Source organism: Diplotaxodon limnothrissa, linkage group LG4, assembly GCF_057381915.1.
Source record: "Diplotaxodon limnothrissa isolate DT_005_m linkage group LG4, D_limnothrissa_male_GT1.1, whole genome shotgun sequence".
NCBI classification, from domain to species: Eukaryota; Metazoa; Chordata; class Actinopteri; order Cichliformes; family Cichlidae; genus Diplotaxodon; species Diplotaxodon limnothrissa.
This window is the reverse complement of record NC_140599.1, coordinates 24,066,566-24,089,766: the sequence shown is the minus strand read 5'-3', so window position 1 is coordinate 24,089,766 and position 23,201 is coordinate 24,066,566. Positions and strand designations below refer to the sequence as shown.

General features: G+C 42.6%; 1 protein-coding gene and 1 pseudogene across 2 annotated transcripts; both read left to right on the top strand.

Annotated features, from left to right (window-relative positions):
• Positions 1 to 3,039: 3,039 nt before the first annotated feature.
• LOC146633893 (myosin heavy chain, fast skeletal muscle-like) lies at positions 3,040 to 8,852 on the top strand (annotated as a pseudogene). The gene is made up of 15 exons (XR_014906151.1): positions 3,040 to 3,148; positions 5,205 to 5,308; positions 5,407 to 5,545; positions 5,675 to 5,793; positions 5,889 to 6,038; positions 6,123 to 6,293; positions 6,380 to 6,686; positions 6,830 to 6,900; positions 6,986 to 7,073; positions 7,156 to 7,273; positions 7,387 to 7,510; positions 7,591 to 7,727; positions 7,831 to 8,316; positions 8,451 to 8,609; positions 8,703 to 8,852. The product of XR_014906151.1 is annotated as a myosin heavy chain, fast skeletal muscle-like (transcript).
• Positions 8,853 to 10,136: 1,284 nt separating this feature from the next.
• LOC146633892 (uncharacterized) lies at positions 10,137 to 10,905 on the top strand. Its single transcript, XM_085351892.1, has 3 exons — positions 10,137 to 10,317; positions 10,410 to 10,593; positions 10,747 to 10,905. Exons 1-3 carry the CDS (start codon positions 10,229 to 10,231, stop codon positions 10,903 to 10,905), a joined length of 432 nt encoding a protein of 143 aa, XP_085208018.1. The 5' UTR covers positions 10,137 to 10,228.
• The last annotated feature ends 12,296 nt before the right edge of the window (positions 10,906 to 23,201 follow it).

The window sequence follows — 23,201 nt, the reverse complement described above, 5'->3', positions numbered from 1 at the left end:
AATTAATTAATTGTAATTAACCAGTGGGACCAGTCAAGGCACCCATGGTGACCCTGTTTACTGACAAAAGTGCTAACAATGGGCACAAGTGCACACTGGCAAGAGAATAGAATACCCCCCACCAAGGCTGTAGAAAAGCAATACCGGAAGAACATGTGGAAGAAGAATGCTACACGTAACAAAATTCTCATTGGCTAGTATATCTAAGAACACACCACAGCAACTTCCCTGAACATTATTCAGTAACCATCAAAGTGGCAGACATTCAAGGACAAGTTCAAGTATGAACTGTTGGACAGCACCAGGCCTTGACATGATTCACACCTACTGGCTAAAGAAACTAATTGCACTAACTGAATAGAAACTAATTGAAAATAATGAGAGTCTAGCAGCACAAAAGAACCAGCTGCTAATGGATGAGACACACCTGGCTTACTGAAGACCAGAGTCCTATTCTGCAAAGATCCCCAGAAGGAAACAGTCCCATCCAACTACCAACCAATATCCAGCAGCTAAGACGAATGTGTAGATGGCTCAGTACATAAAGGGCCCATAAAGTGGTTGGAAGAAACTTTCATGGTCAAGTGGCCATGACAGTTTCTGGTGGTGGTATGAACTCAAAGGCAGACAGCACTTGGAGGCACAGAGAATGAATGTGAACCAGACCTTATTTACAATGAGAGGAATGTACAACAAAATAATACTTCAACCTGCACACGAGGGACTTCTGTGATTTAACCTATGGTGCATAAACTAATGTCTTGATGCATGCTCAATCATCCAGGCAACTAAATCCCCAAAAGTTCTGTTTATCTGGCCGTAGCGTTTTCAGTGGGAGAAACGTTTCATCACTCATCCAAGTGACTTCTTCAGTCTCAGCTGACTGCAGGTTTCCTCAATCTTAGAGACAGTACATTTGCATAATGACTGAAACTAGCACTACTGAGGGAACAATGGGCTGGGAGGTCAGTTCCTTGATCATAAATATGCAAATTCTCATGACCATTGATCAACAACCACAGATCAATGGCCATGAGTACCATTCACAGAGTTTTGGGGAATGGCTGCAATCACAGCATTGTAAGATGGCGAAAGACGTACCCTTAGGCCTCCTCCTCGATTCAGAGATGGTCTTTCCCTTTTCACGTTAATGGCCTCCTTGACACTGCGCTCAAAGCAGCGTTCCTCCCTGTCCAGGATGTGTATATCCTCATCATTGAAAGAGTGTCCACTGGCCTGTAGGTGTGACTAGACTGCAGAGTCGTGGCCTGGCGAGGTGGCTCTTCTGTGTTGTGCCATCAGCTTCGCCAGAGGTTGTTTGGTTTCCCCAATGCATAAATCCTGGCAATCCTCATGGCACTTAACAGCGTGCTCTATATTTCTCTGTTTGCGTCAGGGGCCCGACCTTTGGGGTGGACCAATTTTTGGCACAGCTTGTTTTGGGGTTTAAAATCCACCAGTATTTACAAAAAATGCGTCACTGTTTCGATACTCCTGACACATACAGGATTACTAAGGGTTTTTGCATAGGCAGCGGGCTGTCCTTCTCTCCTGGAATGGCTAGAGCTTTCTTTAGGCTCTTTCTCAGCTTTGACAAATGTCCAGCTGGGATAATCACATTTACTCAGGGCCTTCGTGATGTGATGTTTTCTGCTTCCCTGGTCGCTGTGTCTGTGGGGATGGTGTTTGCTCTATGTTGTAGTGTCCTGATGACACCCAGTTTATGCTCCAGTGGATGATGAGAGTCATCCACTGAAGAAGTCACTTGGATTAGTGACAAAACATTTATTCCACTGAAAATGCTATGTCCAGATGAACAGAATCAACTTTTGGGGATGCATAAACTAATAACAATAAAGTTTACTGTGACTAACAGCTGGTGAGTTACTATGATAAACTGTGAACTAGAACAATACTATGATTAACTAGAATAAGGCTATGATAGTTACCATGAATACACACACAAAACCGTGAATGATGAATATTACACTCTAGAGGAACTATGAAAGAGTCCAGAAATCATGCGCATAGGCTGGCATGTACAAGAGCCGGGGAACCCGATACTGGGTAACTGCTAGTACAGGAACCTCATGGCATGAGATTAAGGTGAAGGCTAGACTGGGGAAAAGGGCTGGGGTGCTCAGAGTCACTGTTACAGAAGAAACAGGTGTCAAGGGGTGTTCCACACGCTGATCCAGGGTGAAACAGACAAATTGTGAACAGTCTCACTTTTTGCAGGTGGCGGCAAAGCCTAGAAGGGTAAGTGGTCCGGGTGAGCTGTGAGTGAGTCCAGAATGGAGATACGAACTGTTCCAGTTCCAGTTCCAGCAGGGAGGCAGGCAGGGGTATAAGCAGTGAAGCTGCTGAGCAGAACAGCGACTGAACAGATTTGATTATTGCAGGTTAGAAAATGGCGTCCGGCGAATTTCTGTGAGTAGAGAGGAAAAAACTGGTAAGTATGAGCAACACTATGAAACTCAGACATGAACTGTGACAGCCTACACTAACGGTGGTTAGCAGACCATCTGACGGAGAGTGATTGTGAGCGCTGGTCTTAAAAAGCTGACCGCCAAATTACTCCCAGGTGCAGCCTGTCATGATGCGACAACTCTTCCCAGAGGTGGAATCACCGCCACTGTTGAAAAATACAGCACTCACCCAGACCAGGACAGAAACACTAGCTACTGGTAGATAGAGAAGTAATTCGAGACTGTAAGACCAGACTGAGCAACCTGTGGACTGCCAGGATTGACTAAAAGAAAGCCTATGGCTGAATGCCTCACACTTGGATCCTGGAATGCTTAGAACTATATGAGATCAACAGAACCCTAAGAGCCTTCATCAGGAATATGTGGATATTAACAATAGAAGCCAACTTCAAGCCAATTGTGCAAGTCACCATCAAGTGCAGGATTTACCAAGAAGATACTCAGTCCCCACTACTGTTCTGCAGTCCTAAACCTCCTCAGCCTTATCATTGAAAAGACTTCTGTACTAGAACAAGTACAGAATGGAGCAAATTTTAGCCACCACCTCTACATGGATGACATCAAGCTGTATGCCAGGGGTGAACAAGACATAGTCTCGCTGATCCACACCACTAAGATCTACAGCAACAATATTGGAATGTTCACACTAGAGAAGTGTGGTTGGATGGCAAAGAAAGCAAAAGCAGTCAGAGCTGAGGGGATTGCACTACCAGAAGACAATATTGCAGCAAAGATACTGATAGCTTCCAGACCTCAGGTAGAGGACCCAAGCTGAAAGGATAAAAACACTTGCAGGGCGAGTGGGGAATTTTTATATATATGCAGACTATATTGCCAAAAGTATTAACTTAGACATCCAAATCGGGTGTTCCAATCAATAAGCGTATTCCAAGAGGATTATGGTGTGCAAATATCCATCAGGGAAAACAAAGCAACTGTGACTATGTACTGACATTTAATACATATGTGAAAATGAATCTCCTCTGTAATGTGTTTTATTTCATAATGGACCATAGGTTTTAATTTTTGAATGAGGTTAGGAACAATCTTTTTGCATAAGAGTGTGGTGGCTCCTCTCTATCATCTCATTACAGCAGCTGCACCACCAGTTGCAAGCTAAACAAGTCATGTGCTTAACATTTCTCCCTAGAGAGCCCTTTCTGCAAGGCTTTCTAACTATGAGATGTGAGACAGCAGCCTGGGTACATAACTGTAATTCAACAGGTTAAAATAAGAAGCTTGTGATCATAACTTTGTGTATGTGGGACTCTCCCCCCCCCCCCCCCCCCCCCCCCCCCCCACTACAGATTCTTAATCCTTTTCATTGCTCTTTAATGTATTGAGTGGCAGTTTTCATTTTTTAACAGCAGTGCTGCCTGGCTTAATGAAAAGTTGGACAAGAACAGGATCTGGATCAACTGGATCTCTACTGACCAGTGATCATGTGCACTGAAAGTGAACATTTCTGATTTTATTATTTTATATTCTGTGTACTGTTTCAACTTCTAACAGTTTAGTTATAAAGATTAGAGAAAATGGATAAAAATCTATATGTCTTACAATATTTTAAAGTATTTTAAAGTGGGGATAACTGTACAGTTTTATCCACCAGGGATGGGAACATTTAAGAGATTTGATATGTTAAGTCTGACATTTTACTATTAATTTAAAAACATTTAAATCTGATAACAGCAACGTGTTTCCAAAACATAGTTGGAGGAACATTCCACAGGCTAAAATCTTAAAAATCTTAAAAGATTAATTAGCAACAGGTCAGTAACATGATTAAGTCTAAAAACAGCATGTCAGAGAGGGGGTGTTTGTCAGAAGTAAAGTCTGGCAGAGGCTCACCAATAACAAGAAAAAAAACAAAACAACACATTTTCTATAGTCTGTGATACAATGCTGTTCCTCATTGTAAAATTATGAAGACTTATAAAATTCAGGAAACATAAGATAACTTTTCCTGGATTTACTTTTGACCTTAATACCTTTTCATCTGCTGATAAGATGGAAAATATTAAGCCATGCGTGGGTCCTTTACTTTAATCATTTATCATTTACTAGGCAAAAAAACAAAAAAACAAATAAAAAAAAGCTGTATCTTTATATTTTGCAGAAATGCATCAGTATTATTTGTGACATTGTTCTGGTATTTGGTTATCTGAGCTGACCAATCGTCCTTAAAGTCTGTTCCCAGTAGAGATATACAATACTTGTCTAGCATTAAGAGAAAGGCTGATGCTGAATTTGATGACAGATGCCTGAGATGTTTATGTCCTGCAACTGTATACCAGTGACATTTCAGGACTTCTCCAAATTTAAATCTCATTACTGGTTACCATAGGGTACACTTCGTGCTTAGTGATAAACTGTGTCAATGTAATGCTATATGAACCTGAAAATCTGAGTGGAAAATATATACTCAGTACATTAATGCAAGTCTCCCAGCACTCTGAGCATAGTGTGACTAAAAGAATGTTCATGGGTCACCTGATCCAACCCTAACTTTGTTTTAAATAAAAGTGTTAAAAGTTTTCAGCTTAATATTCAATTGGAGGTTGTCTGTCTACTGAATCTATACTGGAAACTGGTTCCACAGGAAAGTAGCATGATAGCTGAAGACTCTGCCTTTCATTCAGTGGTTCCAAGAATTAAAGAAAATATAATGAGACAATTTTTTAATTAATTAATTAATTTATTTATTTATTACAGAGGCTCTTCTGATCACAACTAACATTTATGACTATCCAATGATCAGTCAGGGTGAAGTCACTGTCAAGAGCATCAATGATGTGGAGGAGTTCATTGCAACAGATGTAAAATCACATTTCATGTTTATCTGCATTCTTGCATTTGGGCACAAATCTCTTTTCTTTTTCAGAATATTTGTTTCTTTCATTTGTGTGAATTTCAGACTGCAATTGACATCTTGGGCTTTACTGCTGATGAGAAAATAAACATCTACAAGCTGACTGGTGCTGTGATGCATCATGGCAACATGAAATTCAAGCAGAAGCAGCGTGAAGAGCAGGCTGAACCAGATGGCACTGAGGGTAACTGGCAAAATAGTAAAATTGTCCTTATGAAGTTTTTTTGTTTATAATTGGGAGGATTGGGACATTAGAGGGAAGTAACATTTGAAGAAATGTACATTAATTAGATATTGTGCTATTTTTCCTCAGAGGCGGACAAGATTGCATATCTCCTGGGCCTGAACTCGGCTGATATGCTGAAAGCTTTGTGCTACCCAAGAGTCAAAGTCGGCAATGAGATGGTGACCAAAGGTCAGACCGTCCCACAGGTAATTTAAATAAATTTTTAATAATGTTATATTAAAGAATTGGACATTATAGCTGTATTCTGGGTTTTGTATCATTATAAATTCTTGTTTGCCAGGTCAACAATGCTGTCTCGGCTCTGTGCAAATCTATCTATGAGAAAATGTTCTTGTGGATGGTTATCCGTATCAATGAGATGCTGGACACAAAGCAGCCCAGACAGTTCTTCATTGGAGTGCTGGATATCGCTGGATTTGAGATCTTCGATGTGAGCACTTGAGACATTTCACCACATATCTCAAACTTTAAAGACTCTATTGCCATGAAGTTAGACATGTTTGTACTATTACAGTTCAACAGCTTGGAGCAACTCTGCATCAACTTCACCAATGAGAAACTGCAACAGTTTTTCAACCATCACATGTTTGTCCTGGAGCAAGAGGAGTACAAGAAAGAAGGCATTATATGGGAGTTCATTGACTTTGGTATGGACTTGGCTGCCTGCATTGAGCTTATTGAGAAGGTAAACAGCTACTATGGAAGAAATTTACATATGTTGCATATGTTACCTCCCTTGAAATTTTAATATGACATGTGACATTTTCTCAGCCAATGGGCATCTTCTCCATCCTTGAAGAGGAGTGCATGTTCCCTAAGGCCTCTGACACAACGTTCAAGAACAAGCTGCACGATCAGCATCTTGGCAAGACCAAAGCATTTGAGAAACCAAAGCCTGGAAAGGGCAAGGCTGAGGCACACTTCTCCCTGGTTCACTATGCTGGTACAGTGGACTACAATATCACTGGCTGGCTGGACAAGAACAAGGACCAACTGAATGACTCAGTTGTTCAGCTCTACCAGAAGTCTTCAAACAAACTGCTGGGCTTCCTGTACGCAGCCCATGCTGGAGCTGAAGGTTAGAAACAAAAGTGCTCACAAGCTCGCGTGTCCAGTACAGATAGTATGTATCTGTCTTATAACTATAATGTGCATACTGCAGGCTAAGACTATGCAGTGAAAAATAGTCACAATAATGACAATTACTGTTTATGAAAACAGAGGCTGCTGGGGGTGGCAAGAAAGGTGGGAAGAAGAAGGGTGGTTCCTTCCAGACTTTGTCTGCTCTGTATGTATAGATTTACATTTTAGAAAAACAAAATTAAATGCTCTTTTTAAAATATTTTTGACCTATTATCTAATGATGCTGATCTACAGGAGAATCTGGCCAAGCTGATGACCAACTTAAGAAGCACTCATCCTCACTTTGTCCGTTGCCTGATTCCCAATGAGACAAAAACCCCAGGTACCCCACAGTAATATTAACTGTAAAAATGACAGTAAGAATATAGAAAAGATTTGAAACATTATGCATTTCTGACTCTCAGGCCTTATGGAGAACTTCCTGGTCATCCACCAGCTGAGGTGTAACGGTGTACTGGAGGGCATCAGAATCTGCAGAAAGGGTTTCCCCAGCAGAATCCTCTATGGTGACTTCAAGCAGAGGTGACAGCACATTACAATATTGGAAAGGAAAAATGAATTCATTGTTGTTGTAAAGGACAAACTTGAATATGATGGAAGAAAAATCTAAGTAACAACCTGATTCTCTCTTGAAGATACAAAGTGTTGAATGCCAGTGTCATCCCTGAGGGACAGTTCATTGACAACAAGAAAGCTTCAGAGAAGCTGCTTGGCTCCATTGATGTGGATCACACACAGTACATGTTTGGGCACACAAAGGTACACTTTGTTATATTAATAGACATTTTAAAAAAAACTCTCAATATGCACCTATACATATGTTTTCAATGATTAAATAGGTGTTCTTCAAAGCTGGTCTGCTGGGCACTCTTGAGGAGATGAGAGATGAGAAACTGGCTGAGCTGGTGACCATGACTCAGGCTCTCTGCAGAGGATACGTCATGAGGAAAGAGTTTGTGAAGATGATGGAGAGGAGGTAACATTATTATACTAAACTCTATTGTATTCTCTTTTGTATTTCCTTCCTCATAATAAGATCCTTATATACTAAAAGTAAAACTCTCATGTTTGGTTTTTAGAGAATCTATCTTCTCCATCCAGTACAACATCCGTTCTTTCATGAATGTCAAGAACTGGCCATGGCTGAAACTGTACTTCAAGATCAAGCCTCTTCTGAAGAGTGCTGAGACTGAGAAGGAGTTGCAGAACATGAAGGAGAACTATGAGAAGATGCAGACAGACCTGGCTGCTGCTCTGGCTAAGAAGAAAGAACTGGAAGAGAAGATGGTCGGCCTGCTGCAGGAGAAGAATGACCTGCAACCTCAAGTTGACAATCTCTCTGATGCTGAAGAAAGGTGTGAGGGGCTCATTAAGAGCAAAATCAGCTCGAGGCCAAACTCAAAGAGACAAGTGAGAGACTGGAGGATGAAGAGGAAATCAATGCTGAGCTGACTGCTAAGAAGAGGAAGCTGGAGGATGAATGCTCTGAGCTGAAGAAGGACATTGATGACTTGGAGCTCACCTTGGCCAAAGTGGAGAAGGAGAAACATGCCACAGAAAACAAGGTTCAATTTATCTATATCTGAGGTCTTTTTTTTTTTTTTTTTTAAATAGACACCTCTAAATTAAAATATATTAATTCTTTCCTGAGATATAGTTGTTAAGTTATATTTAAATACATCCTTTGTACAATTCTTAGGTGAAAAACCTGACAGAGGAGATGGCATCTCAAGATGAGTCAATTGCCAAGTTAACTAAGGAGAAGAAAGCCTTACAAGAGGCCCATCAACAAACACTGGATGATCTCCAGGCAGAGGAGGACAAAGTCAAGACAAAGCTGGAATAGCAAGTTGATGATGTAAGAAAATTATAATCATATTGCTTTTTTAATGGAAAGAGTATTGAATCATTGTCTTTCCAACCACTTAAATCAACTGACATGATTTTATAGCTTGAGGGTTCACTGGAGCAAGAGAAGAAGCTCCGCATGGACCTTGAGAGAGCCAAGAGGAAGCTAGAGGGAGATCTGAAACTGGCCCAGGAATCCATAATGGATCTGGAGAATGACAAGCAGCAGTCTGATGAGAAAATCAAGAAGTAGGGCTTTTTTTGTTTTTGTTAAGAATGTCATTTTGACTCATTGCATTCTAACAATCATACAGACTGTGACAATACAATCTCTGTTGGTTTCTCCATCAAGGAAAGACTTTGAAATCAGCCAACTTCTCAGCAAAATTGAGGATGAACAATCCCTTGGTGCTCAACTTCAGAAAAAGATCAAGGAACTCCAGGTAACACTAATGACCAGTGTTCATAAAGAATATTGTGCATTTTAATTAAAAAAATTACTATTTTAGTTCTCATTAATAAACTTAATTAATTTAGAGCTTGGAGAGCAGATTGACAACCTCCAGTGTGTCAAACAGAAGCTGGAGAAAGAGAAGAGCGAGTACAAGTTGTTACCATTTAAATTTCTCATCCTCTCAGCATTAGACTTTAAAATTGATTTAAACATTAAAGTTGTCCACCTGACATTGACACTGACTGTTGGCTTCATCGGGTGAGGGCATCCAGCTCGCACTGGAACGGTTCGCAGTCGAGTGTGAAGCAGCGGGAATGAGGATCAGCACCTCCAAATCTGAGGCCATGGTTCTCAGCCGGAAAAGGGTGGAGTGCCCACTCCAGGTCGGGGATGAGCTCCTGCCCCAAGTGGAGGAGTTCAAGTATCTCGGGGTCTTGTTCGCGAGTGATGGGAGAAGGGAGCCGGAGATCGACAGACAGATTGGGGCTGCAGCTGCAGTAATGCAGACGCTGCACCGGTCCGTCGTGGTGAAGAGGGAGCTGAGTGTAAAAGCGAAGCTCTCAATTTACCGGTCGATCTACGTCCCTACCCTCACCTATGGCCACGAGCTGTGGGTAGTGACCGAAAGAACGAGATCGCGGATACAAGCGGCAGAAATGAGCTTCCTCCGAAGGGTGGCTGGCCTCTCCCTTAGAGATAGGGTGAGAAGTTTGGCCATCCGGGAGGGGCTCAGAGTAGAGCCGCTGCTGCTCCACATCGAAAGGAGCCAGCTGAGGTGGTTCGGGCATCTGACAAGGATGCCCCCTGGGCGCCTCCTGGGTGAGGTGTTCCAGGCATGTCCCACCGGGAGGAGGCCCCGTGGCAGACCCAGGACACGCTGGAGAGATTATATCTCTCAGCCGGCCTGGGAACGCCTTGGTGTTCCCCCGGATAAGCTGGAGGAGGTGGCTGGGGAGAGGGAGGTCTGGGCCTCTTTGCTTAGGCTGCTGCCCCTGCGACCCGGCCTCGGATAAAGTGGATGAAGATGGATGGATGGATGGACCTGACATTGATTGTCTTTTCAACAGGCCAAGAACGCCCTGGCTCATGCTGTTCAGTCAGCACGTCATGACTGTGATCTGCTCAGAGAGCAGTTTGAGGAGGAGCAGCAGGCCAAGGCTGAGCTGCAGTGAGGAATGTCCAAGGCCAACAGTGAGGTGGCTCAGTGGCGATCCAAATATGAGACTGATGCCATCCAGCACACTGAGGAGCTGGAGGAGTCCAAGTAAGTCACCATACTTTCATTGTTTAAATTGGTTTTCAGACTTAAAACCAACCAATTCAGCCTTAATAAAAACAAAATTATTTTAACAACAGGAAAAAGCTTGCCCAGCGCCTGCAGGAGGCTGAGGAATCCATTGAGGCTGTGAACTCCAAGTGTGCCTCACTGGAGAAGACCAAGCAGAGGCTGCAGGGTGAGGTGGAGGACCTCATGATTGATGTGGAGAGAGCTAATGCTCTGGCTGCCAACCTTGACAAGAAGCAGAGGAACTTTGATAAAGTAAAGTTTTAAACATAACCAATATCATCAGAATAATCATACAGGTATAATAACAACCAAGTAATTAACCTACATTAACATAGGTCCTGGCAGAATTTAAGTTCCTAAATTCTTTCTTCCTCAGCTGTCAATAACAGTTTGTTATCTATGCAGACTGAGGAGGACAAGAAGAATGTGGTGAGACTTCAGGATCTGGTGGACAAGCTGCAGTTCAAAGTCAAGGATTACAAGAGACAGGCTTCCTCCATCTCATGCTGGACCTTTCTCAGTCTGGACATGTGGGTGTTGGCCTGTTCTTCCTATACAGTGTGACAATATGTTGTTGTTGTTGTTTTTTAAAATATCTGGTCATATATGCTAAATCATCAAATTAAACTGAAGATGCCTGATTTTGACTTCTTAATTCTATCTATTTACAGTTATAAAAATATTCCTTCAGATACAGCAGTATATAAAGGCTGATAATAAAAGGTCCAAATGTATGTTATTACCAAACTTTGATAAGGACATTAGGTAGAAGTGTCAAAATAAGACCCCACAGTTACAGTAACTTTTGAGAAACGTACATAAAAAAGACAGACTGAAATCTGTAGTTAGCATTTTATAGTTTAATTTTGAGGCAGTTCAAGTGTGGACACAAAGCTATGCCACTGATATAATACTGTTATAAACCTAATATAGCCTCCATTTATACAGTTAATTCTCTCTAATTCACTAATTTGTTTTGACAACTGTCAGTAAGATTGTCATGCCATACTACATTGCCTTTCAAAAGAAGTGTTGTTGAGCTTTCACGAAGAATAAGCATTACAGAAAGTAAACACAAATTTCTCTTATTACTGTGTAACCCATGTGAAATACAGGGCTGCAAAATCCCTTTTTGTAATCTAAGGCTATAGCCTGTTATTGTCACAAGGGGGCGCTGTGATGCAGTCTTGTGTTCTGACGACCTTGCGTCTAGTGCGCAGGAAGTATTACCTCTCTCTTCCTGTGAGATCTTCCCTCTGATGGCGGTCAAGTACGTGTCGGAGCGCATGGAAAAAGTATCTTGGTATGCAATACTGCAACCCGGTTAATGAGACCAGATTGTTTTACGTATAAATGCTAATAAGGTACTCTTTTATTAGGCCCCGAACTCTGACCACAAAGGGAATAACGTCTGTCAAGTTATTTGTGTCTGAAAATCCCGGTGAGTCACGTGCTTTCGTTAGCTACCTGTTAAGTTAGATAATGTATTTCACTAGCCGATTCAGCTCAGAAACCTTTGAACAAAAACCAATCGGGAGCTATGAGAATCTGGTGTGTTGTTTCACTTCTCCTGTTGTTCTTTACAGTGTGTTATAAGTGTTGAATGCTTTGAGCTAAACGATGCCGATGCTAGATGCGATGCTAGCTGCTAATAGCTGTTAGCCACCCCACCCCGCTGAAGCCATATTCCGATCGGGGAGGTATTCAAGTAGAAGCAATAGCTCTGTTTATATTAGAATGAGCATATTCATATTTCAAGTTTAATAGTATTTGCACTGAATTAAGTTACATTTGCTTGTAAGCCTTAAGGATGAATGTCACTTTCATTGCTATGACTGTTTACATTACAGTTTAAGCTGCTGATGTTCTTTGTTGTGATGTAATTTTGATAAAATTGTTGATACTGGTACAAACAAGTTACTGTAACTCTTGTAACTTGGTAAAGCTAAAGGGAATGCCATTTGTGATTAATACATTTGGAAAAGAAGTTAATGAGCTCATGTTAAGAACACAAAATGGGAAAAGAAATTGATTGTTCTGCACTGTTTGTGTAGATTGGTTTTTTTGAACTACTAGAAGAATTCTGGAGAACCACTGACGGCGAGAACAGCCCAAATGAGATCCTGGATGATCGTGAAATGGTGTGGCCAGCCATGCGATCGGATTGTGGGATTTGCCTGAGAAACTGATTCAAGCAACCCTGGATTACAGATAAGCCCTATGCACTACTTTTCCTACCCGGATAATAGGGTTTGCACACTGACAATTCCCCTACAGTACACCTGTTTGGGTTTTCAACGACTTTAAAGGACAATTCAGACTGGACAATTCAAACTTCACAACAGGAACACTTTAATCTGTTTCATTCATTCCAAAGAGCTCTGATACTGTTCAGTATAAATCTTCCATTTAAATGTCTTTATTTTGTTTTGTTTTACATGTATTCACCTTTAAAATGCACTATTAGTGTGCAATTTGGGTTATTGTGTTGTATATGTGTATAAATGGTACTGAGGCAATAAAGGTCCCAGTTATTCACTTCCAAGCCAACTCCTTTTGTGAGTCCCCAAAACAAAACCTCCTCCTGAACCTAGTAAGATGTCTAGGGTCTCTATTTGAAGTGAGAGTGTACTGGTCCTGAGTAGAGGCGCTACACAAAACGTGGCGAGCCAGCCAGGAGGTTTAATTCCTTTTATTTTGGAAGTTGAGCAACTGGTGCTTTCATGCCTTTTGGGTCAAATCATTACAATTGTCCATGACATTCTGGGTTGGAGCAATAAGACAACATGGATGTAATCCAAAGTGAAGGTGTCAAAGTACCTAACTCTGTCCTAGTAGGAGGGTTAACAGGCGATGAGGTTGACAATGAGGTTATTGATTACTTAGGGCAGTTTGGTTCTATTGGAAGAGTAATCAAAGTAACTAGCACAGAGGCACAGTTTAAAAACACAGCCATTGTGGAGTTCCAATCAGGTGAACCAGTCCAGTTCCTTAAGGATAGCTTGCCTTGCAAAAGACAAAGCCGTAACTCAAGTGTTGTCCATCATATCCAGCTTCTGTCTGCGCTGTATGCTGCAGACAGGGGTTCATGTTTAACCCATTCTTACCTAACTGAACTGAAAGGGCTTGCTAAACTGAGTGGTGCAGATTTTGAGAAGGTTTTACTAGATGAGCTGGCCAGAATGAAGAAGTCCACTGAGAGTGATCCCGCAGTTGGACCAAATGTAACAGTGCCTAATCAGAATCTGCAGCTCACTAGTGACACAGACCAAGATGAGCCAGCCATCATAGAGCATCAAAGTTCTCTTAAACTGGGCAGTGATTTAACCCACTTGCCTGAGCATGACTCTCACTCATCCTCTCCAAGTGTAGAAGTGACTCCCTCGCACAGAAAAACCACTATCTACTTACCACCTGAACAGCTCACTACACCTGAAGTACAGAGAGTAGTAGTTGAGCATGTCATTAAGAACAATGAAATGCCTTCTCAAGGTCATGCAAAGCTCAGGCCCTTCTCGGGGAAAACCCCTTGCTCTACTTTCCAAGCTGATTATGATACGTGGCGCAACAATGTTGAATTCCACCTCATAGATTGTACCATATCTGACAAACATATGGTAAGGAAAATAGTTGAGAGCCTTCTTCCACCAGCTGCTAACATTGTAAAGCACCTTGGTCCTAACGCTTCTCCCCATGACTATCTCAGCCTTCTTGACTCAGCGTATGGTACTGTTGATGATGGGGATGAGCTTTTTGCCAAATTCCTGAGCACAAACCAGAACTCAGGTGAAAAGCCTTCTGCCTATTTACAGCGGTTGCAGATAACCCTGAGTAAAGTCATTAAAAGAGGTGGCATCACTACAAATGATTCAGATCGCCAACTGCTTAAACAGTTTTGTAGAGGTTGCTGGAACAACAGCTTGATCACAACCTTGCAGCTTGAGCAGAAGAAGGACAAGCCACCTTCATTTCCAGAGTTGCTCCTCATGCTACGTACTGAGGAGGACCGGCAAGCGGCAAAGTCCAGCCGAATGAAACAGCACTTAGGCATTTCTAAACCTAAGGCACATTTGAACTCCCTTGAAGTAGGAGAGTATGTCACTGATGATACAGACGTATCAGCTGTTAATGATAGGCTAGTGCCTTTTGATGCACATAAGTTAGAAAGGAAACTTGCAAAGCTACAAGCCCAAGTGGCTTCACTGAAAGCATCAGCTATTGACAGTTCAAGCCAGAACTCTGACAAGCCAAATAAGAAAACCAAACCTAAGTTCAAGATTCTTCCTAAAGAGAAATCTGACCCAAGTGAGACTAAGCCCACTAAGAAGCCACGCCCATGGTACTGCTTCAGGTGCGGCGAGGATGGTCATATTGCTCCCTCTTGCAGCAATGAACCAAACCCTGAACTAGTTGAAATGAAACGTAAGGAGTTCAACCAAAAACTACAAGTCTGGGAGGAACAGAATATGTCAGCTTTAAACTAAAATCAGTTTCTGGGGAGGGACTACCAGGAACTGAAAGTAATCATGAACGTCCCAAACCGGAACCTCAGAGCAAAGTATCTTCTCTCTCTCGTGCAGCACGACCCCAGATTAGGTTACCCAAGGGACTTGTAGGACAGAAATGTACAGCAAATGTTACCGTATCGGGAGTCAATTGCAGTTGTCTCCTTGACACTGGGTCTCAAGTGACCACAGTGTCCGCTTCATTTTACAACACCAATCTTTCAGAACATCCCATTCAGCCTATCAGTGGCCTGGATGTTGAGGCTGCTAGTGGCCAAAATGTTCCTTACTTGGGATACATACCCATCAGCCTTAAGTTTCCAAAAAGCTTTATTGAAACTGAGCCTGAGGTTTCTAGCCTTGCTTTAGTAGTACCTGACTTACGCTCTAACTGTGACTTGCCTGTGCTGATTGGGACAAATGCACTTGATGTTCTGTACGACGAATATTGTCAAGGTAAAGATCCCAATGATTTGTCGTCGGTCTATGGCTACAGGCAGATCCTCCGTACACTCAAGGTCAGGAGAGAGATAAACCTAGCCGGAAACGATGGCTTTGTAACTCTTAAGGGCAAGGTGCAACACGTAGTACCAGCTCAAGGGAGGGTCCTCCTTGAAGGCTGTGTCAGATCCAGCAGTGCTGGTGAATGTGCCATTGTTGAACAGCCAACGACATCCACCTTACCAGGGGGAATTTTTGTGGAGTGCTGTCTTGTCACTTTGCCCAAGAAGCATCCTCATAGGTTACCTATATGGGTGAGAAATGAAACTGAGCATGACGTAACACTGCCTTCTAGATGTGTCATTGCAGAGCTCCATAGTCCTGCAAAGATATATGACGAATCACCCATTTCAACCAAAAATGATGACACTGTGAAATGTTATAATGTTACTGCACAGCCAGTTGATGAACCTGCTCACCCAGATTTGACATTTGACTTTGGCAATTCTCCCCTCCCGCAGGAGTGGAAAGAGAGGGTTACCCAGCGTCTAAGTGCCTATGCTGATGTTTTTGCCCAGCATGATTTGGATCTTGGACATGTATCTAAAGTGAAACATCACATAAACTTAAAGGAAGAAGCACCCTTTAAGCAAAAGTCCAGGCCAATCCACCCAAATGATTATGAAGCTGTGAGGAAGCACTTGCAAGCACTCCTTGATGCAGGAGTAATCCGTGAATCAGAGTCCCCTTATGCTTCACCGATTGTGGTGGTTAAAAAGAAGAATGGAGAGGTCCGTCTTTGTATTGATTATCGTAAGCTCAATGCGTTAACAATACGAGATGCGTACGCACTTCCAAACCTTGAAGAGGCTTTCTCAGCCCTTGCTGGATCCAAATGGTTTTCAGTAATGGATCTCAAGTCTGGTTATTACCAGATTGAGATGGAGGAATGTGATAAGCCCAAGACAGCTTTTGTGTGCCCCTTGGGATTTTACGAGTTTAACCGTATGCCCCAGGGGATCACCAACGCTCCCAGCACCTTCCAGCGCTTAATGGAACGGTGTATGGGCAGCCTCAATCTGAAAGAAGTTCTGGTGTTCATAGATGACATCATCGTGTTCTCCAGCACTTTGGAGGAACATGAAACCAGGCTTCTACGTGTCCTTCAGCAACTGAGAGAATATGGGTTGAAACTTTCTCCCAAAAAGTGCTCCTTCTTCCAAAGTTCTGTGCGATACCTAGGACACATCGTGTCTACCAAAGGTGTAGAGACCGATCCTGAGAAGGTCAGAGCTCTCAAAACCTGGCCAAGACCCCAGACGCTCAGTGACCTCAAGTCTTTCCTAGGCTTTGCAGGGTACTATCGACGGTTTGTGAAGGACTATTCAAAAATTGTCAAACCCCTGAATGATCTTACCAAAGGCTACCCACCATACAGGAAGGGCAGAAAGGTGACACCCGGTCCTAGCGGATACTTGAACCCTAAAGAGCCTCTTTCCAGCCGTTGGACACCTGCTTGTCAGGAAGCTTTTGAGGTAATCATAGAGAAACTGACATCAGCTCCAGTGCTTGGATATGCTAACCCAAAATTACCATACGTCCTCCATACTGATGCGAGCACCTCTGGGTTAGGGGCAGCCTTGTATCAAGAACAGGATGGTGAAGTGAGGGTTATTGCCTACGCAAGTAGAGGACTTTCACCCAGTGAAAAGCGGTATCCAGCTCATAAACTGGAATTTCTTGCATTAAAGTGGTCCATTGTAGAGAAGTTCCAAGATTATCTCTACGGGAACACATTCACGGTTTTAACGGACAACAACCCATTGACCTATGTTTTGAAGTCAGCCAAGCTTGATGCTGCCAGCTATCGCTGGTTGGCCGCTCTCTCCACCTTCGACTTTAATATTAAGTATCGTGCTGGTAAGAGCAATCAAGATGCAGATGGCCTCTCTAGGCGGCCACATGATACTGTGGATGATGACTATGCTTCTCTTGAAGAAAAAGAGCGAATGAAACAATTCGCTTCCCATCATCTCTCTTCATCTCCCAACAGACAAGATGTGACAGCTGACACATTCAGTGTCTTGTGCCACCGTCATCTCTTAGGTGAATCTGACAATAGCCTACCTTCTATCACTTTGGTAGAGTCCCTTGCTCTACATACCGATGCGGTGCCAGACGTCTACGCAGATGATGGAACATTAGGTTGTTCTGTCATACCTACCTATAGTGAGGTAGAACTCCAACAGCATCAGAGGTCTGACCCAATTATTGGGTATGTGGTCAACATGTTAGAAAATGGAGGTGAAGCAAATTCCAATCCTAACTCTGCATCCTTAGAGCTTAAACTAATGCTCAAAGAGTGGAAACGTTTGGAACTGAAAAATGGTCTCCTCTACAGAACCCGCAAATCAGGTGAAAATGTCACCTTTCAGCTTGTCGTCCCTGAGTCTTTAAGGTCCACCATTCTCACTTGCCTTCATGACGACATGGGGCATATGGGTTTGGAAAGAACCCTCGACTTGGTTAGGTCAAGATTTTATTGGCCTAAAATGGCAACTGATGTAGAGAGAAAGATTAAGTCTTGCGGACGTTGTGTTAGAAGGAAGACCCTTCCTGAAAGAGCAGCACCTCTTGTGAGTATCCAAACAACCCGTCCCATGGAACTCGTATGCATGGACTATTTATCCTTGGAGCCTGACAGTCACAACACCAAAGACATTCTGGTCATAACTGATCATTTCACCAAATACGCTGTTGCTATGCCAACAAAAGACCAAAAGGCTACAACAGTTGCGAAGTGTCTTTGGGAGCAGTTTCTGGTGCATTATGGTTTTCCTGAGCGCCTGCTTAGTGATCAGGGCAGGGATTTTGAGTCCCAACTCATTAAAGAGCTCTGTGCCCTAGCTGGTATCACGAAGGTGCGCACCAGTCCTTATCATCCACGGGGAAACCCAGTTGAACGGTTCAACCGAACTCTTCTTGGCATGTTAGGAACTCTACGAGACAAAGAGAAAACTCATTGGCGCGATTATGTGAAACCACTAACTCACGCCTATAATTGCACCAAGAACGAGACCACTGGGTTTAGCCCATACGAGTTAATGTTTGGTCGCCAGCCGAGGCTTCCCGTGGATATTGCATTCTGCCTGCCAGTTAAAGATGGCTCTCCTACATCTCACTCTCAGTATGTGAGAGCTCTGAAGGCTCGCCTTCAAGAGAGCTATCAGATCGCTGCCAAAAACTCTCAGAAGGTTGCTGAACGGAATAAACGCCGTTTTGACAAAACTGTCAGGGAGTCAACTTTGGAGAAAGGTGATCAAGTGCTAGTGCGGAACCTGCGACTTCGGAATAAACACAAACTTGCAGATAAGTGGGAGTCAACCATGTACAGAGTGGTGGAAAAGATGGTAGACCTACCTGTGTATGTTGTACAGCCTATGAATGGAGATGGTCCTATTCGAACTCTTCACAGGGATCTCTTACTCCCTTGTGGTGACTTATCTGAAGCTGAGGAAGTTGACCAGGTCAAGCCAAAGAGTTGCAGGCCAAGAACGAGGCGCAGTCAGCCTCTGTTACTGGAGGAGCAATCAGAATCTGAAGACGACTCACCTGTCTATCCTAGGCAGTCTTCTGTCATTCCTGGAAAGTTGGTTCAGGTGTTTGAAATCCCGAAGAGACGACAGCAAACCGGAAAAACAGTACCGGAGGGTAGTTGTATACCAGCTACGCCAGCAGACTGTGTAAACCCTCAGCCTCAGAATGAGCCTTGCAGAGGCAGCTCCCCTTTGCTGCCTGCAGAGCCTGTAGGGGTACCTCCTGAAGTAGCTGAAGGAGAGGAGCCAGATGTTGTGGCTGAGCAACACCCTACTGAAGACGATGTAACTTTACCAACTATGACTAATCAAAAATCAGCTGTGGCTGAAGACAGCATTGATGTACCGTCCATTGATGTAGAGGCTCCTATAGCTATGGAAACCATTGATCTGAACCCACAAACCCCTGAGGTAGCTCTGGAGCATAAGGAAACTGTTGACAGTGCAGAAAAAAATGACCATGTTCGTAAGTCAGAAAGGACACGTCGACCACCAGGGCGCTTCCATTATCCTGAGTTGGGAAATCCCTTAATTTCCTTTGCGCAGAGCCTCATAGAGAGCTTTAACCAAGCACTTTATACGATAGGTGACTATGAGAGTTCATCTGTAGACCACAGCGTGACGCATGAAGGGGCTCATGCTGGGTCAAAGGGGGAGGGTGTAACCCATGTGAAATACAGGGCTGCAAAATCCCTTTTTGTAATCTAAGGCTATAGCCTGTTATTGTCACAAGGGGGCGCTGTGATGCAGTCTTGTGTTCTGACGACCTTGCGTCTAGTGCGCAGGAAGTATTACCTCTCTCTTCCTGTGAGATCTTCCCTCTGATGGCGGTCAAGTACGTGTCGGAGCGCATGGAAAAAGTATCTTGGTATGCAATACTGCAACCCGGTTAATGAGACCAGATTGTTTTACGTATAAATGCTAATAAGGTACTCTTTTATTAGGCCCCGAACTCTGACCACAAAGGGAATAACGTCTGTCAAGTTATTTGTGTCTGAAAATCCCGGTGAGTCACGTGCTTTCGTTAGCTACCTGTTAAGTTAGATAATGTATTTCACTAGCCGATTCAGCTCAGAAACCTTTGAACAAAAACCAATCGGGAGCTATGAGAATCTGGTGTGTTGTTTCACTTCTCCTGTTGTTCTTTACAGTGTGTTATAAGTGTTGAATGCTTTGAGCTAAACGATGCCGATGCTAGATGCGATGCTAGCTGCTAATAGCTGTTAGCCACCCCACCCCGCTGAAGCCATATTCCGATCGGGGAGGTATTCAAGTAGAAGCAATAGCTCTGTTTATATTAGAATGAGCATATTCATATTTCAAGTTTAATAGTATTTGCACTGAATTAAGTTACATTTGCTTGTAAGCCTTAAGGATGAATGTCACTTTCATTGCTATGACTGTTTACATTACAGTTTAAGCTGCTGATGTTCTTTGTTGTGATGTAATTTTGATAAAATTGTTGATACTGGTACAAACAAGTTACTGTAACTCTTGTAACTTGGTAAAGCTAAAGGGAATGCCATTTGTGATTAATACATTTGGAAAAGAAGTTAATGAGCTCATGTTAAGAACACAAAATGGGAAAAGAAATTGATTGTTCTGCACTGTTTGTGTAGATTGGTTTTTTTGAACTACTAGAAGAATTCTGGAGAACCACTGACGGCGAGAACAGCCCAAATGAGATCCTGGATGATCGTGAAATGGTGTGGCCAGCCATGCGATCGGATTGTGGGATTTGCCTGAGAAACTGATTCAAGCAACCCTGGATTACAGATAAGCCCTATGCACTACTTTTCCTACCCGGATAATAGGGTTTGCACACTGACAATTCCCCTACAGTACACCTGTTTGGGTTTTCAACGACTTTAAAGGACAATTCAGACTGGACAATTCAAACTTCACAACAGGAACACTTTAATCTGTTTCATTCATTCCAAAGAGCTCTGATACTGTTCAGTATAAATCTTCCATTTAAATGTCTTTATTTTGTTTTGTTTTACATGTATTCACCTTTAAAATGCACTATTAGTGTGCAATTTGGGTTATTGTGTTGTATATGTGTATAAATGGTACTGAGGCAATAAAGGTCCCAGTTATTCACTTCCAAGCCAACTCCTTTTGTGAGTCCCCAAAACAAAACCTCCTCCTGAACCTAGTAAGATGTCTAGGGTCTCTATTTGAAGTGAGAGTGTACTGGTCCTGAGTAGAGGCGCTACAACTGCAACACAAAAAAAAGTTACATATTGCATATTTCCCAAGGGTTTCTTCAAACACTTACAGTATGAGCAATACATTCTAAATTGGCAAATTCACAATGCACTATGTCCTTCACACATAAAACCAAAGCATGAGAATGTGATTAAAACACAAGCTACACATTACTGATTAAATCAGCCAACTGCACAGGCACATGGTCAACTTTATATATATTCCAGAGGTCTCTGACATCTGTTTATGCTTACTGACACATAAGGCCACACTTGCTGTGCTTCTCCCCGGTGTCTGTATTTGGGTCTGCTCCACAAACACACTGGCTGCTGTGGCATGCTGGTGGCTTTCTATTTTTAATCATGCAGTAGAGCTTACCTAAACTGAAAATGGGCAGTCATCAAATGAATTATACAGGCCCCTAATAAAATCTGATATCTCCCCCACGGCACATCTCATGCTCAGAAGAAATCTCTATCTATCTATCTATCTATCTATCTATCTATCTATCTATCTATCTATCTATCTATCTATCTATCTATCTATCTATCTATCTATCTATCTATCTATCTATCTATCTATCTATCTATCTATCTATCTATCTATCTATCTATCTAACTACCCTAGATAGATAAAACATGACAAAAAACAGAGGGACACGCAGACAATATATTCATAGGATACAACAGAAATAGGATAAAACAACACATACTGAAGCTAGACTGGAATACTTGACATAGAGACTGGACTACAGATAAATTAACATTCAAAGGCCCAAAGACTGTTACATCTGTCTTCTTCTCATTCACACGTTTAGTTAGTTAGTTAGTTAGTTAGTTAGTTAGTTAGTTAGTTAGTTAGTTAGTTAGTTAGTTAGTTAGTTAGTTGGTTGGTTGGTTGGTTGGTTGGTTGGTTGGTTGGTTCTACTGAATTTTATATTTCTTTTTAGTGTACTTCCAACTCTCCAGGTTCTCTTCCATCCACTTCCTATTTTTTCACTACAGATCAAACAGTCATCTACCAACATCATAGTCTATGGCAGGGGTCAGCAACCTTTCACATCCAAAGAGCCATTTGGACCCGGTTTCCACGCAAAAGAAAACACTGGGAGCTGCAAATACACTTTGACATCTAAAATGAAGATAACACTGTATATATTGTTTTTTACCTTTATGCTTTGTGTGAACAACTAAGGTGTGTTGCTTATGAAATCAAAGAAGTGCTACAGAGAAAATTACATTTTATTTATGTAATTAACACATTTTGAACTCTTAAAGAAATATAACAAAAGGAAAGACGCTGAACTAAAATGATCCATGTAGCAAACAAAAACTGTTGTGAGCCGCCACCCTTATATCGCCTTTGGGCTTTTGGAGCCTTGACCTGACTTTTAAAAAATAATTGGGAAAAAAAGCACTATGCTGCTAAAAGATGAAAAATAGATATTTGCAAAATTCTGCCTAAATATGTATTTTACCAGGTTAATGTGTGTGGTCGGGTGCGGTCTGCAATGCCGCTGCAGGGGAGGGGACACACCTGAGCAGCACCCGCAATCACGCCTCGCCACCTTAACGTCTGTGCTATCTATGCTGTTGTGTTGGTGTGTGTCGGGCTGTGAGCTGAAAAGCTACAGCCGGCTGTATGCATACAGCAACCGTGTGTGAAAAGTGGTCAATAAAGAGATGCTGAAAAGCATCTTCACGCAAACATCGTCAGGTCTGCCGTGGTATCTTTACAATGGAACTTCTGCTCCTGAACCTCTGCGCACAGCCTCTGCAAATCGGGGCTGTAGTCACTTTCATCTTTACGCAGGACAGTAAGCTTTCATCTGTGAGAAGCTGGTCCGCTTTGAGAAGCTGGTCCGCAGACACATCACAGCAGCCCTGCCCCGCAGCCTGGATCCACACCAGTTTGCCTACAGAGCAAACCGATCCACGGAAGACGCTGTAGCCACAGCACTCCATGCTGCATTAACTCACCTGGAAGAGCATGGTAGCTATGTGCGGATGCTCTTCGTGGATTACTGCTCAGCTTTTAACACCATCCTTCCACACAAACTGGTGGCCAAGCTACAAGACCTGGGGCTTCCATACAGCACCTGCATGTG

Bases quoted from the DNA above. Each gene is read 5' to 3' on its own strand.
- LOC146633892 (XM_085351892.1), top strand. From the start codon at position 10,229: ATGTCCAAGGCCAACAGTGAGGTGGCTCAGTGGCGATCCAAATATGAG. The intron at 10,318-10,409 runs GTAAGTCACCAT...TTTTAACAACAG, and splicing joins GAGGAGCTGGAGGAGTCCAA to GAAAAAGCTTGCCCAGCGCC. The intron at 10,594-10,746 runs GTAAAGTTTTAA...TTATCTATGCAG, and splicing joins AGCAGAGGAACTTTGATAAA to ACTGAGGAGGACAAGAAGAA.